Genomic DNA, 14327 nt, shown 5'->3' with positions numbered 1-14327 from the left:
CATCTGCCCTTTAAGTATCTATTGTGAGTCAGAAATAAGGAGTTGCAGTAGTAAGTTGCAATACAAGAGACCTCATAGGGAAACGCAGTAAGTTTCAGCAGTTACTGAACTTCTATAAACTCTAATAACTAAATTATGTTAAAAAGATGATTTTTCTTTTTATAAATAGTTTTGAATAACTTTTCTGGGCTTTTCCTCAGACCTAATAATTTTCTTTCTTTTATAAGAGCATTTATTGGGTTGAATATATTTCCACACTTAAAGAAAAAGCTATTGTTTCCTTTTGTTTTGATTTCAATTCTCTTTCAGCCCTGAGAAAGATGTCTTATCCTTCTCCAAGAAATTAAAGATATCATTTAATGTAAAATTATCTTCAAGGAACACAAAGCAAGCAAACATTTTCAAACTATCATAAAAAGTTATGTTGCTTTTAAATTATTTTCAAAGTACGTACTGCTAGAGCACACCTATGTGAATTATTACGAATTGCTCAGTCCCTCATTGGAGCCTGAGAATTAGAAACATTTCTTGTGCACATAAAACATAATATTCTCAAACAAATTTTTCCATTAACATTTCAGAGGCAGGAAGGAAAATACCGGCCCTATATATTAATCCATGGACAGTAAAACATTATAGAAGTCTGTATTAATAAAATATATAAAAATGAGCATTCAACAGCTTCACTGATTATGCAAAGATTGTTTTGTTTTAAGAGCAGCTGGAGAAAAGGTTTCTAATATGCAAATATGTTCTCCTAACAGTTTTGTCACTAGGTTAAAGGCTGTGCTTATTCTCTCCAAAATGCCAAGCATATCTTTGAGTGTGAGAAGAAAATTAAAAAAAGAAACAGACAAACCTTCCAACAAAATCATCCAACAACACAGACCTGTGTGAGAGATCTTTTACTGCAGTAGCTCAAACAATTAATTTGTTTTAAATTGTATTATTAATACAAAAAGTAAATGTTTTTAAAAATAAAGTAACCAATGCATAGGTATTAATGTTATTATCAAAAAGTTTAAGGGCCAGTGTACACCATTAGTTTGAGTGCCAGCATTTCTTTTTACAGTAGAAATCAAATTAATAATATGAAGTATTATGAATTCAGTACTGACAAGGAGCCCTACAATTTTCCCCTTTGACCTGCAATTCTGTTAGTCAGTAAAGCTATTGTTTCTCTCCTAACTCTTTGCATTCCTCCCAAGTTAGCTCAACTAACATTTCAGTCTTCTAGAAAAGATCTAAAGGAAAAAAAAAAAAAAAAAAAGAACTTTCTTCAAGGACAGACTGCAGGAAGTATTGTAAGCTTTTAACCCTCTAGCCCCTCACTTTCACCCCTTGGAAATAACAAGACGAATATTTTGTTTCACAGTTTTCTGCCAATTGCCTCATTCTTGATTCAGTGCAGCTTAAAGCCTGCCTCAGGAAAGCCTGTTTCTAGGCTTCCCATGTTGTTTCACAGTCCTAAGAGGATCAGCACAAAACCAGCAGCAGTTCAGCCCTACATATTTGTTGTAATTTCATGTCCAGAAATATTTCTGCTATAGAAATCGTATTTTATCTTGCTGTTTTATATGATAATGCTGGAAGTCCAGTGGAGAATGCAACAAAAATGAACATAATTGCATTCCATTATTTTGTCCATTTAAAATGCAAGTCTTTTCCAGGGCTATTTATTGTTTATAACAACAACAGCTTACAGTGTTGAAAATTATTACTTGCAATTACTTTTATTATTACTATTAATAGAATTCTACCCTCAAGGAGAAAAGCTATTTATTTATACCTGGATCTTCTGCACTGCTGAAAGTTAAATATGCAGAAATATCTGGAAGAGAAAATATTTAATTTACATATAACAAAAGAAACACTTGGAGGTGCTCATTTACACAAGAACAGCATGCAGCCACTTCAAGTGATGATTGCTGGCTCTGACAAGCTACCTTTTACCTGTCATAGCAGACAGAAGAGAAGCACTTTCAGCCACAGCATGAAAGACAGTGGTTGCAGTGACAAGCTGTTGTACTCCAGCAGAGCCTCCCATGTAGCATGTTACCATAGTCTCCTCCAGAAGGCTGTTTCTCAAAGCTGGTTGACAAATTGTTTATCATGTCAACCAACTTCAACCAGTAAAGGAGGTCACAAAATGAAAAGCAAGTCTGTGGTATGACTGATCAATGGCAGCACCAAGATCTTAATTTGATTAGGGAGATGGAAATGATGGCCTGGGAAGCAATACATTTAAAAGTTCTGGGAAGAGGCAACATCTGTGATTAGCAGACAAGTAGGGAAGAGTGTGGTTTCAGGAGCCCCAGAAGTTTGACATAAGATTTTAGAGAGAAAGCTGAAAACCAGAAATTGATGGAATTTTTTACCTTTGTAAGTTTCCTTCCTAACCAAATTTGGAGTTCATTATAACCCAGGGTTTCTGAATAAGAAGTGCTAGTCAGACATTTTTGTAACAAGTCTTTTGATAACACTTGATAGCATTCGTCCAACTGTCAGAGCCCTGTCTCCAGCTGTGGCTAATCACAAATATTTCAGATGCAGAAAATGGAAGAAAAATCCACAAACTATATCTAACCTTCACGTGTATCAGAGAAAAAACAAAGCAATTTTCTGATTACTCTTGTGAATCAACAATTGAAACCCTGAAGCTTAAAAGCTGGTTATAAGCATTCTAACAACAAGCTACAAGTGTTATGACCCTATTAAGGGCAACAAAGTTTTTTTCTTGTTCACTCCAAGGCCCACAAAAGAAGAAAAAAAATAGCAGTAGTAAGGGGAAATGCTTAAATGCCAGAAACACCACAGTGACCATTTACCCCCAAGTCCATCTCTTCCTCTCAAAGAGAAATAAAAACTTCCATCAAAACAGCATCCAAAAAAAATATCTTTGTCTAAAACACTGAAATACCTTCAATATGCTACAAAGGCAACTTACTTCAGAAGTTAACTTGTTTCACTTGAACAACCAGAAATTGGATCTGGTTATGACTTCGACAACAAGGTCTACAAAACTCCCAGCACCACATACCTTTTCCATGTGTAAGTAGCTATTCAGAACAAGTAAGTCACCTCTCTATTTTCTTCAATAAGGAGCTGGACATATGCAGCTTAAACCACATATTAGCTTGCTTTTCCAAAACATAGATCATTTTTATGGCTTGTTTTGAGCTGTCTAGTATTTCCATATCTTCTGAAATATGAACAACAGAACTGGACACAGTATTCTAAAAACATAGAAAAACAAGATTGTATCTCTGTCTCTATGCTGATGCTGTCCATTTCAAACAGCCAAGGATTAGCAGTGGTGTTTTTTCTACAGCACTGTGCTAAGAACTTACACTGACTGTGATGCATAATTTTCCTAATGCATTCCAAGAGCGTTTCTCTATTATTTTTCTTTTAAAATCTCTCACATGTATGTACAATCCATACTCGCCTGGATTAAAATTGTTCAATTGTAACCATTTAAACAAATAATTCAGATCAGTATTACTAAACTTTCCTTTTCAGTAATTCAATGCTTTCAATGTCTTAAATGACAATTTCCAGCTCTACAAATTATTTTATCAACTATGTAGTTGATAAAATTACAATGTTTGACCAAACATCTTCGCTAAAAGCCTTTCCCTTAACAGTGGACAGAAGTATAAACAGTGGACAGAAGTATAAACAAAACGTTCATGTTGGTGAGCTATTATCATCTAATGTGTGCTACATCAATCCCCCAAATTGCAGATCTCTTAAAAATCTACAGTCCAAGAAAAACTACCTACCCTGAAACCATACCAGCTGGCACTAATTACACCTTTTATTACGCTGTCTGTGGTAACAGAACTCCAGCTCTATTTCACAGGCATGTTGCTTAACTTGGGTGTTGGAGCTCTAGGGTGGTTTGCTTTTTAAGTTTTGGAACTAAATTGGTGATGTCCCAATCATTTGGAATATTTTGCACTTTCCAAGATTAGTGAATAGTAAATGATGGATTAGGGTGCTTTCTTTATCTAGCTTCTTTAAGAAATTTTGGAAATAAATTGTCCAGGACTACTGATTCAGATGCTGCCTCTTTTGACATAAATGATACACATTCCTACTACAGAGCAGAGGCACCTTCATTTCTGTTTGTGTTCAGAACTGTCATTTGTACTCTTCTTTAGGATATTATTCTTATTCTTAGTAGCGTAAAGAATAGTGCACTATCTTCACTGGGATTTCATAATTTTCTTGGACTTGCTTTTTCTTGTGGCTCTTGAACCCTTACATCCCTGTTGTTGTTAATACATGCATACACACATACACACACATAAACAGGAAGTGATCGATGTTTATACTAGACTACCTCCTAGAAGTGTAATACAAAGCTTTGAATAGAAGTGAAACAAAATAAGTATTACATGTTAACATGCACATTTTTGTGTAGTAAAGGAAAGTCTATTGACAGCAGATTTCATTTTCTTTCACTAGATTACCAAATTAAAAAAAAAAAAAAGGAGGGAGGAATAAACCCATAAGATTGCATCTAGGATTCTCCCAAACATACTTTTCTGTCTCTTCCAGGAAAGTTACAAAAAAACTGTCAATCTCAAAAACATCCTACTTCAAACATTCATACACTACACTCAGTATCATATTCTACAGGAAAGTAAACTATCTAAGAAATTTTGAGTGAACAAATGCTTTTATATCGAGTATTGAACAAAACCATCCTCTGTATTAAATCCTCCAAGCACCACAGTGCTTGGAATCAGATAATGTTCTTCTGGTTTTGTTCTGAAACATTCTCAAAAGGTTGAACATTCTTTAATATATTACTTGCTGTTCAAGCCACAAATTCAAGATAATGGGGAAAAAGCCCCAAATCCTGAACAGTAAAAACACTATTCACTAAACCACTTCCTTACTTGTTTTCCTCACTCATCTGGGCCAACACAAATAAAATTCATAATAAAGTAACAGACATCTACTCAAGAGATCACAAATGCTTTCTACAAAGAATGCTTGGAAGGAATTCAACTCTCATAAGATTCGTGATAAACAAGAATCCAGTTATCACATCTTAAAAAAATCAAGTATCAATTTTCCAGGGTAACCAAGCAAAAAAATAATTAAACACAATGAACATCACATTGAGTCCTTTGAATACCATTTTATTAATTTTGCCTGAAGACAGAAATTATAAATAAACTTGTAATTTAATAATGGATATACAGTGCAACTTTATTTAGGGCTTATGGTTTCAGACATCAAAACAAAACATTCAAACTCTTTTCTGCTTTAAGAATTACATTAACAGGTGCATGCAGATATGTCAGAAAGCCAACTCTGACCTAAATTTAATTCCCACCTCACTCAGAGCTGTATTTAGTAACTCCAGGATAACATGAGGGCTAAGAGATGAGAGTACTGCCACCTCGTGTCAGTCAAGCTGAAGCCTAACAAACAAGACTACTGACTAAAACTAATCCCAAAACATGTTCTGCCTTTAAAGTCTAACAGCTGAGATCAGATGCTTGATCTTTAATTAGGAAAGAGCATAGTACTATCAGCCTTTAAGAACATCTTAAACCAATTTAAATAGTCAAACTCTCTGTACTTAATCAACATGTCTGGCAGCAGCTATTCATTGTATTTGCCATTTTAACATCCTGGGTTTAGTCACTCATAACTGTGAAAAATTTCAATCACCAGGGAGAAGAGCTTTGGTAACACATATCTATTTCAAACTCAGCCATTCTGGTTTAATTTTGGTTTTTTATAAAAACATTATGACAAACCAAAAAAAGAAAAAAGTACATGCATACAGAGTTTGACAGTTCAAAAAAGACGTATGTCTTGTGAAACGCTCTAATATACCCATGCTATAAAAAGGGTCATATATTCTTACTGCATAAATATTTGAATACTCAAGTAAACATAAACTTTAGGAAGTACAGAAGTATTATGAAAATTCTCAAGTATACTGACAAGACACAAAGAAGAAATTTCTTCTCAGTCCATTCTTATCTAAAATACAAGCATTACATCAAACATTAAATAATGCAAAGAACCTGGTTTGGGTTTTTTTGTTTGTTCACTGATAAATGTATTTCGGCTCAGTGGATATTTCAGTAACTTCCATGGCCCAGGAGTCATTATTACAAGCAATAAAAATGTAAAATAGAGTACTCACCAATATCATTAGCTAGAGAAGCAGGATCAGAGGCCCCAAGGGTGGCTTCAAACTCCTCTTGAAGACGATAAGCTCTTTGAAGAAGCGATTCAAGCTTATGAATGAATTCAGCACTAATGATATCCTGCAAGATGATAGACGTTAGAAGATTTTCTATTTGTTTACAGTCTGTAAGATTCCTTTGTAAAATCTAAGAATATTAAGCCTTCAAAGAGCAAACCCTGCCACGTTAATTTTCTACAAACCGCATGACACTGTCAGATGAATACTTCAACATCCAACGTATACATGCATATTTTATTTAGTGTAATAAAAATAAAATCTAAATTTTAAAATACTTTTGAATGATCCATGAGGTTTACTGAACTAGAAATAATGAAAGCCACACAGGTTTACATCTATTTCAAAATTTAGTTCATAAGAACAAAGGAATACAAATAAATTTCAAGAACATTATTTGTGAATATTCATAAATTGAACATCCTCCCCAAGCCCTTTATCTTTGCTAAGCAGATATTCTCTTATGTAGTCATAAAAGAAAGGGAAGACCCAAGGGATTTTGTGCAGAAAACTAGTATACTTGGTATCTTGATAATACCATCCAGAAGCAACACTGATGCAACAGCAATAAATAAAAAAATAGAGCTAATTCCCTTCCCTCCCCCTCCTCCAAATAACCAACCAAAAAAACCCAAAAGGAACAAAGTTAGGTGTCATTTAAATTCCATAACACTAAATTGGAAATTTGAATTAATTCTCAAGTTTCGGTAATTGAATTAGAAGTTAAAAAGATTCAGGTAACAAAAGGCTATGAAATGTCAGGGCAGCAACAGTAGATTACAGATTGAATATACTCACTTCTACACTTTCTTCTGCAATTGCATCTCCTGCTCCCAGCTTAATGGAACCACAACTTGCTTCATCTTCAACTTGCCTGTTACGGAAAGTCAGTGCCTGCTCCCATCGACGCAGTGCTTCTTCAAAAAGCTCCATACCTAGGGGAGATCAGGAATACCTCCATTCCATCCCACACACAGCTTCCGTATGTATTCACCATTTAGAGTCACAGGAAACTATGTAGCTAATAAGCATGATTATAGCAGAGATACAAGTTTTAAAAACAACAGTAATTCCCAGTCTAACAAAAAAAAAAAAAAAAGATATCTGCCTTTTTAACACGATAAAGTTCAGAATATGATTGAAGCAATAACGTTCAATGTATTTTTTCCTATTTACTTAAAAAAATAATTTTATGAATTACTACAAGAAATAAAGGAATTAAAAAAATACGTATTTTGAAAAACTAACTCTACATCAAGATTTCATTATTCTATGGAAAAGTTCTTAGACACATGCCAACAGGACACTGTGAAAGAATACCACAGTAATATTGTGCAAGTGTCACTTTGCCATAAAAACAAGAAATTATTTACATTCATTTTTGGTAGATGCTGAATATTCTTATTATAACTTACCCATCAAATATAAATTTTCAGGTGTGGTCACTGGAATATTGACAAGTTTAATATCATCTTCATCTGCTTTATCCCAGGAATTAGAATTGGCACAAGCACAACTGTGACAAGAGGTGGCACTCTGAACCTTAAAAAAAAAATGAACACATTCTGAAGTGTTATCATACAGAGTATCCTTAGAACTACATTCCTACCAAAGCACTTTACACCCAAGCCATCTGCCTAGGAACTCTTTTCATTCTACAGTAAGTACCTTCTCAGCATCACCTTCTGTGCAGTTTGTTCAGAAAAGCTGTTTCAGCTCAGTGAAACCCATCAGTTGCATATTCAGTGCAAGATAACAGACATTCAAGAGCCTTAAAACACTTTTACTTACCGAGGCCAGGCTTTGAACTGAACCGGAGTATTTACTGAAAAGTCCTCCATTTGCATAGATACAAGACTGAGATCCTTTTTCCTTGGCAGAGCTCAGAGAAAGAGTCAAGTTTTGACGACTACTGGAACAACTAGAACCTAAGAGATACGGTGATTTTAAAGCTGCTGCAAACTCAAAACATTGTATCTTTCCTTAGCGAGATCTATCAAGAATTATACTTACTGTTTTCAATAAAATCCAGTTTAGAAGCAACAACAATTTTTTTTTGTTTTGTTTTTTTTGGTGTTTTGTTTTTTTTTTTTTGTTTTTTTTTTTTACAGTTCTACATGAGAAGCTACAAATTAGAATGGTCAGTATCTATAACAATAAACATACATTTGAGCATATTTTCCCAGCCAATAAAAAATTAACTCTGCTTTTCTCACTACTGACATGTCCACAAGAACAGGAAACCCCATTGTTAATACACTATTGATAAAAAAAGTTTAAATCCAAATTTATGATTAAAGCTTCACCTCTGAGAACAAGACCAGCTTATTTATAAAGACAATGTAATTTTGTTCCTAATTTGAAGATTTTACTTTAATAATTCAAACCTACTCAGCATTAAAGGAAAATAATTTGTTTTACTACTGCACACTCATCCTCTCACACCCCTCTTCCTCCCCTGTAAAAAGAGACCTTGGGGGTTCTTTCACATACCTTTTTCTGATGCAGCTGCTTTGGTACACTCTAATACTAGATGACTTGGTTCCCATGGTGGCACTTTCTTGTTTTTCTTTCCACGTCTTCTTTTAAAGTGATGGGCCAGAAAAATAACAGATATTGCACTCACTGCTGTTACCGTGAAAAGCTTCTTTAACCCAGGGGAAAGCTTTATCTGAAAATAAAAGAGTATGACTTCATTGGAAATACTCCTTAACTCCCACCTTTCCTCCTACCCTTCTTTTGGTGTGTTCAACCAAGGCTATAGCTTATCTGAGGGAGATCAGAGATGCTGCTCTCACAGCCTGAGAAACAACCAACTCTGAGTAAGGACACAGACTAACCTATTCTCAAAATTTGCGATGACCAGTAGGTGAGAGAGTTTACAAAGGGGTTGGTGCAACAAAGTGAGTGGCTGCACTGAGAGGAATATTGCAGCACCAAGAACCAGAAGGTGTATTGCAAATCCATGAACTACTGGGATCTAAGGAAATTACTTCCAGACAAACTTCTTTTTAATGCCAGGACAATATAGGACTTCAACTGATTCTTCTAACAGCAAAAAAAAAAATACTGAGAAGAAACTCACCCTTCACAGCTAGACTATTTCATGCACCGTGAGTGAAGGATCCAAAAGCTAATAATCGCATGGTGTTTCGATTTGTGAAGAACATGCATTTAAACATATTTCTCTAAATAAAACTTTTTTTTTTTAATTGTTACATTTTATTTTGGATACTCATCAGTCATAGGTTTACAGACGTTTAAATTAGCAAAAATACATATAATCACATAATGGTTTTGCATTGGAAGGGACCTTAAATATCACCTAGTTTCAACCCCCCTGCCATGGGCAGGGACATCTTCCACTAGCCCAGGTTGCCCAAAGCCCCGTCCAACCTGGCCTTGAACACTGCCAGGGAGGGGGCAGCCACAGCTTCTCTGGGCAACCTCATCCAGTGTCTCACCACCCTCACAGTAAAGAATTTCTTTCTTAGGTCTTATCTAAATCTTCTCTCTTTCAGTTCAAACCATGACCCTCCATCCTATCCCTACACTCCCTGACAAAGAGTCCCTCCCTGTCTTTCCTGTAACTCCCTTTAAGTACTGGAAGGCCACTATATGGTCTACGCAGAGCTTTCTCTTCTCCAGGCTGAACAATCCCAACTCTCTCAACCTGTTCTCACAGGGGAGGTGCTCTGCCCCCTGATCATGTTTGTGGCCCCCTTGGACTCGCCCCAACAGGTCTGTGTCCTTCTTGTGTTGGAGACTCCAGAGCTGGACACAGCACACTGCAGGTGGGGTCTCACGAGACTGATGTAGGAGAATCACGTGTCTTGACCACACTTCTCTTGATGCAGCCCAGGATGAGGTTGGCTTTCTGGGCTGTGAGCACACATTGCTGGCTCACAGTCAGTTTTCCATCCACTAATACCCCCAAGCTTGTCTCCTCAGGGCTGGTCTCAATCCACTCATCAATCAGTCTGTATTTGTGCATGGGATTGCCTCAGCTCATGTTCAGGACCTTGCACTTGGCCTTGTTGAACTTCATGAGGTTTGCACAGGCTCACCTCTCAAGCCTGTCCGAGTCCCTCTGGATGGCTCATCCCTTCCCTCCAGCATGTCGACCACACCACACAGCTTGGTGTCATCAGTGAACTTGCCGAAAGTGCTCTGATCCTACCGTCCGTGTCTCTGACAAAGATGTTAAACAGTACTGGTCCCAACACCGATGCCTGATGAACACCACTCATCACTGGTCTCCACTTGGACATCGAGCCGTTGACTGCAACTCTTTGAGTGGGACCATTCAGCCAATTCCTTATCCACTGAGTGGTCCATCCATCCATCAAATCATGTGTCCCCAATTTAGAGTAAAGGACGTCATGCACGACAGTGTCAAACATTTTTCACAATTCCAGGTAGATGACGTCAGCTGCTCTTCCCTTATTCACCAACACTGTAATCCCATTGTAAAAGGCCACCAAATTTGTCAAGCACTATTTGCTCTTAGTGAAGCCATGTTGGCTGTCATCAATCACCTCCTTATTTCCCATGTGCTCTAGCATTAGTTTCCAGGAGGATCTACTCCATGATCTTGCTGGGCACAGAGGTGAGACTGACTGGCCTGTAGTTCCCCAGGTCTTCCTTTTTTCCCTTTTTAAAAATGAGGGTTATGCTTCCCCTTTCACTGGACTGCCACAGCTTCTCAAATATGATGGATAGTGGCTTAGACACTTTATCCGCCACTTCCCTCAGGACCCACGGATGCATCTCATCAGGTCCCATGGACTTGTGCACCTTGAGGTTCCTGAGATGGTCTCAAATCTGATCTTCTCCTACAGTGGGTGGTTCTTCATTCTCCCAGTCCCTGCCTTTGCCTTCTGTGACTTGAGTGGTGTGACTGGAGCATTTGCTGGTGAAGACTGAGGCAAAAAAGTTGTTGAGTACTCTGGCCTTCTCCATATCTTGGGTAAACACCAAGTCTCTTGTTTCCTTCTGGAGAGGGCCCACATTTTGCCTAGTCTTGCTTTTATCACCAACATACCTACAGAAGCATTCCTTGTTGCCCTTGACGTCCCTAGCCAGATTTAATTCTATCAGGGCTTTAGCTTTCCTAACACCACATATACAAGCAACTGGAATTAAAAGCCATTAACATAGCTCATAAAAATGCAAAGTGACAAGATATACAAAGAAGAAAAGAGCTATTTAACTAGAGTCCACATTCGTGAAATCTTGAGGAAATCTATGCTGCTTGAGAAACAGACTGCTGGGAAAAAAAACAGATCTGCAGTCCTTAGGGATAATACAGTGTTTCTGTAACATGTTTCCTCATACAAGAGACAACTGCCCACACATAGTACCATGGCACTCTGGCAGTCCCTGGTTGCTGTACTATCAGAGCTGTATAATTTAAAGAAGCATTGAAATCTCTGCTCTGCACTGAGTTTGTAATCAACAACTTCCGACTTGAGAACCCTGTCCTTAGTGGTACTGTATCTTGAAGTAGTACTGTCTCTTGACCGAGGCCGAAAGCCTAGCACTGTAGTCTGTGAGGAAAAGGAAATCCCTGAAACAGCACAAACGCATTCTTACAAAGACTATTGTATTTCACAGAAAAGTTAATAACCAAATAACTGAGATGAAAACCTTGAAGCTTACAGAATTAAATGCTATAACTAAAGCTTCAAAGATCTGTAAGTGGGTTTTTAAAATTTGTCTGTGCCTACAAACATGGTCATAAATAAATTAACAGTGAAATGAAAACCTCTAAGGAAAGTTAATAGATGCACATAATAGAGTTGCACATGGTATTTAAAAAGGATATGAACATGCTGCAACATAAAAAAATATGTCAATGATCTTGCAGCATGAATTTTAAAGTATATTAAATACAAAAAAAAAGGTAAAATAATCAGAGGCAGCTAGACTGAGAATATCTCATTGTGGTTTGTATGCAGTAAAAAAATGAAAAGAATTTACATGCAAATATGAAAAATGACATAGCATTACAAGCATCTATTTCACTAAAAATAAAATACAGTCAATTAAAGACATGGGTTTTAAAAGCAGAACTTTATTAGGACCTGATATCTATTTTTTTTTAAAAAATATTGTTGACATTCCTAATTTTACACATTTTTTTTCTTTTCATTATCCTTGTCAATGATTCAGCATACACAGAATGAAAAAAATCTACTGGACCATATTTTGTACAGCCAACTAGGAACTTTTTTTCTCCTCTGTACTACAACATCAGAATATGGCTCACTCTTCAAGCCATCTATTCTCTGAAGGATACAACTGAAGCCTTAATATTTTCTCCAGTCATTCTGATTTATTTCACTCTATCATTTATCATATATGTAGCTATCAGCAACTAACACCTCTTTCGCTGAATCTCTACAACACAATTACAGCTCCTCCTTCCTGTCTTTGTCATGAAGGTGCTCTAGGGACAAATTTTATAGTTCCCTGCAGATAAGTAGTATCAGCTTCATAATACTTCCATCTTTTGTCAGCCTGAAAACTAAGATCATAATGTACTCTCCAGCCAGATCTGAGTGGCTGCTATCCATGCTGATAGTGAAAACTAACCTACAGTATCAGTGAAAAGAAAATAAAAATAAAAATGACTCCAGGGCCATCTGTAAAAGGAAATACCGTGATGAATAGAACCTTAAGATTTTATTTCAAGGTCTTTCCACAAGTAAAACAAATAAAGCCAGCAAAAAACCTGAACAGTTTTAAAAAACAGCCTGCTTTTAAAGAATCACTGCATTGTTTTAGCTATGTGCCACTTAAACACAAGTGACTTGAAAACTAGAACACAGATTTTTGATTTCCATTAATGAATTATCACTCAGGTTAATTTGGTGAATGGTACTGGCAATCTAGAAAGTATTTCAGACCACACATAACACTATTATTTAAACTTAATGACAGTTACGTTTAGTTTTTAAATATCTAAAAAATTCTAAAAAAAAAAAAGACAACTTGAGGATTCTGATATTTGATTTTATGAGAATCACTGGGCTGTTGCAAAATGAAGACCTACAGACATTGCAGACAAAGCAATCTCCTCAGTCAGGTATATGATGATATACTAAGTGTTTATTAGCAGAAAAAGACCCCACTTATTTTAGTTCAGTGTTCTAAATGCACTAAAAATCAAGGTATTCTGTATAATTCACATTAAACTTGGAAGTACAACATTGCCATTAAATTTCTCAACGTATATAAAAAGTGACAATATTTAGATAATGTATATATTACCTGGTTTAGAGAATAATACCAAGAAAGGGGAAGATTAAATACCCGTAAAGCTACTGTCTTCAGAGAAAATCGTGCCTCAGTAACAGCTTCTTCTGACATGGCTCCTTCTCTCCCATAACCTCATAAAGTGGAACTACCTTGAAAACAGTCACAGAAGGTCTCTGGAATACTCTGTCAAATGAAGGATACACACTAAATCATGCAATTGAAGTTTTCCTCTACAAGCTCGAAGCTTTTACATAACAAGTACAGGACTTGTTTGACTGATGTTTCTGTGTAGAGATAAGACTTGTGCTTAAATGAGAAGGCAGTAAATTTGCTGGCTCAGCTTAGGCCCCATTTCTTCCAAGTGCTCTGTGCAGGGACCTGTGTGTGTACAAAGGATCTGCGGAGGGCTCAGTCTGCTTTCATGAGCTGGCAGTTCACTTATTATATCCTCCAAATCAAACGTGGCAACAACCCTATTTCTGACATCAGTACTGCTGGAAGAACACATTTGACAGCTAAAAGAGTTAAAAGATTTGAAGGCAGCCAGAAAAAAGTTTATCTCATTCAGAGCTTCATTTTTTTTGCAGACACGTGATGAGGGAATACTACAGCCTGATGTAATCTCTCCCATGAAAAAGGGACAGCCCCCTCACTCTCGGACGCTGAGCCCAAGGCCAAGTGTGTGACATCCAGGACCGAGGTGCTAGAAAAGGGCGGGCCCGCAGGCCGCGGGAGCGGTCAGCTTCCACCACCCGCCCGTTTCCCTCCGCCGGCGCGTCCGGCCGGGCTGGGCTGCCCCGGAGACGTTTCCGCAGGGCAGGAGCTT

The 14327-nt window shown here is 37.0% G+C and overlaps 1 protein-coding gene across 2 annotated transcripts in view; it reads right to left on the bottom strand.

The window, feature by feature from the left end:
- MIGA1 (mitoguardin 1) overlaps positions 1-14327 on the bottom strand; it is a 45091-nt gene extending 30764 nt beyond the window's left edge. Inside the window, exons 1-7 of one of the 2 annotated variants that reach the window (XM_026854274.1) lie at positions 14254-14322; positions 13514-13684; positions 8732-8909; positions 8030-8166; positions 7654-7780; positions 7037-7173; positions 6179-6302 (exon numbers count right to left, since the gene is read on the bottom strand). In XM_026854274.1, the coding sequence (XP_026710075.1) occupies positions 6179-6302; positions 7037-7173; positions 7654-7780; positions 8030-8166; positions 8732-8909; positions 13514-13612 (802 nt within the window). In that variant the 5' untranslated portion in view covers positions 13613-13684; positions 14254-14322. Of the gene's footprint in view, positions 1-6178; positions 6303-7036; positions 7174-7653; positions 7781-8029; positions 8167-8731; positions 8910-13513 lie in introns of both variants that reach the window. The other variant, XM_026854275.1, reaches the window with a different exon arrangement.

Source organism: Athene cunicularia (genome assembly GCF_003259725.1).
Source record: "Athene cunicularia isolate RWA chromosome 8 unlocalized genomic scaffold, athCun1 chr8_part1, whole genome shotgun sequence".
Taxonomy (NCBI): domain Eukaryota; kingdom Metazoa; phylum Chordata; class Aves; order Strigiformes; family Strigidae; genus Athene; species Athene cunicularia.
This window is presented reverse-complemented; position numbering and strand designations above follow the sequence as displayed.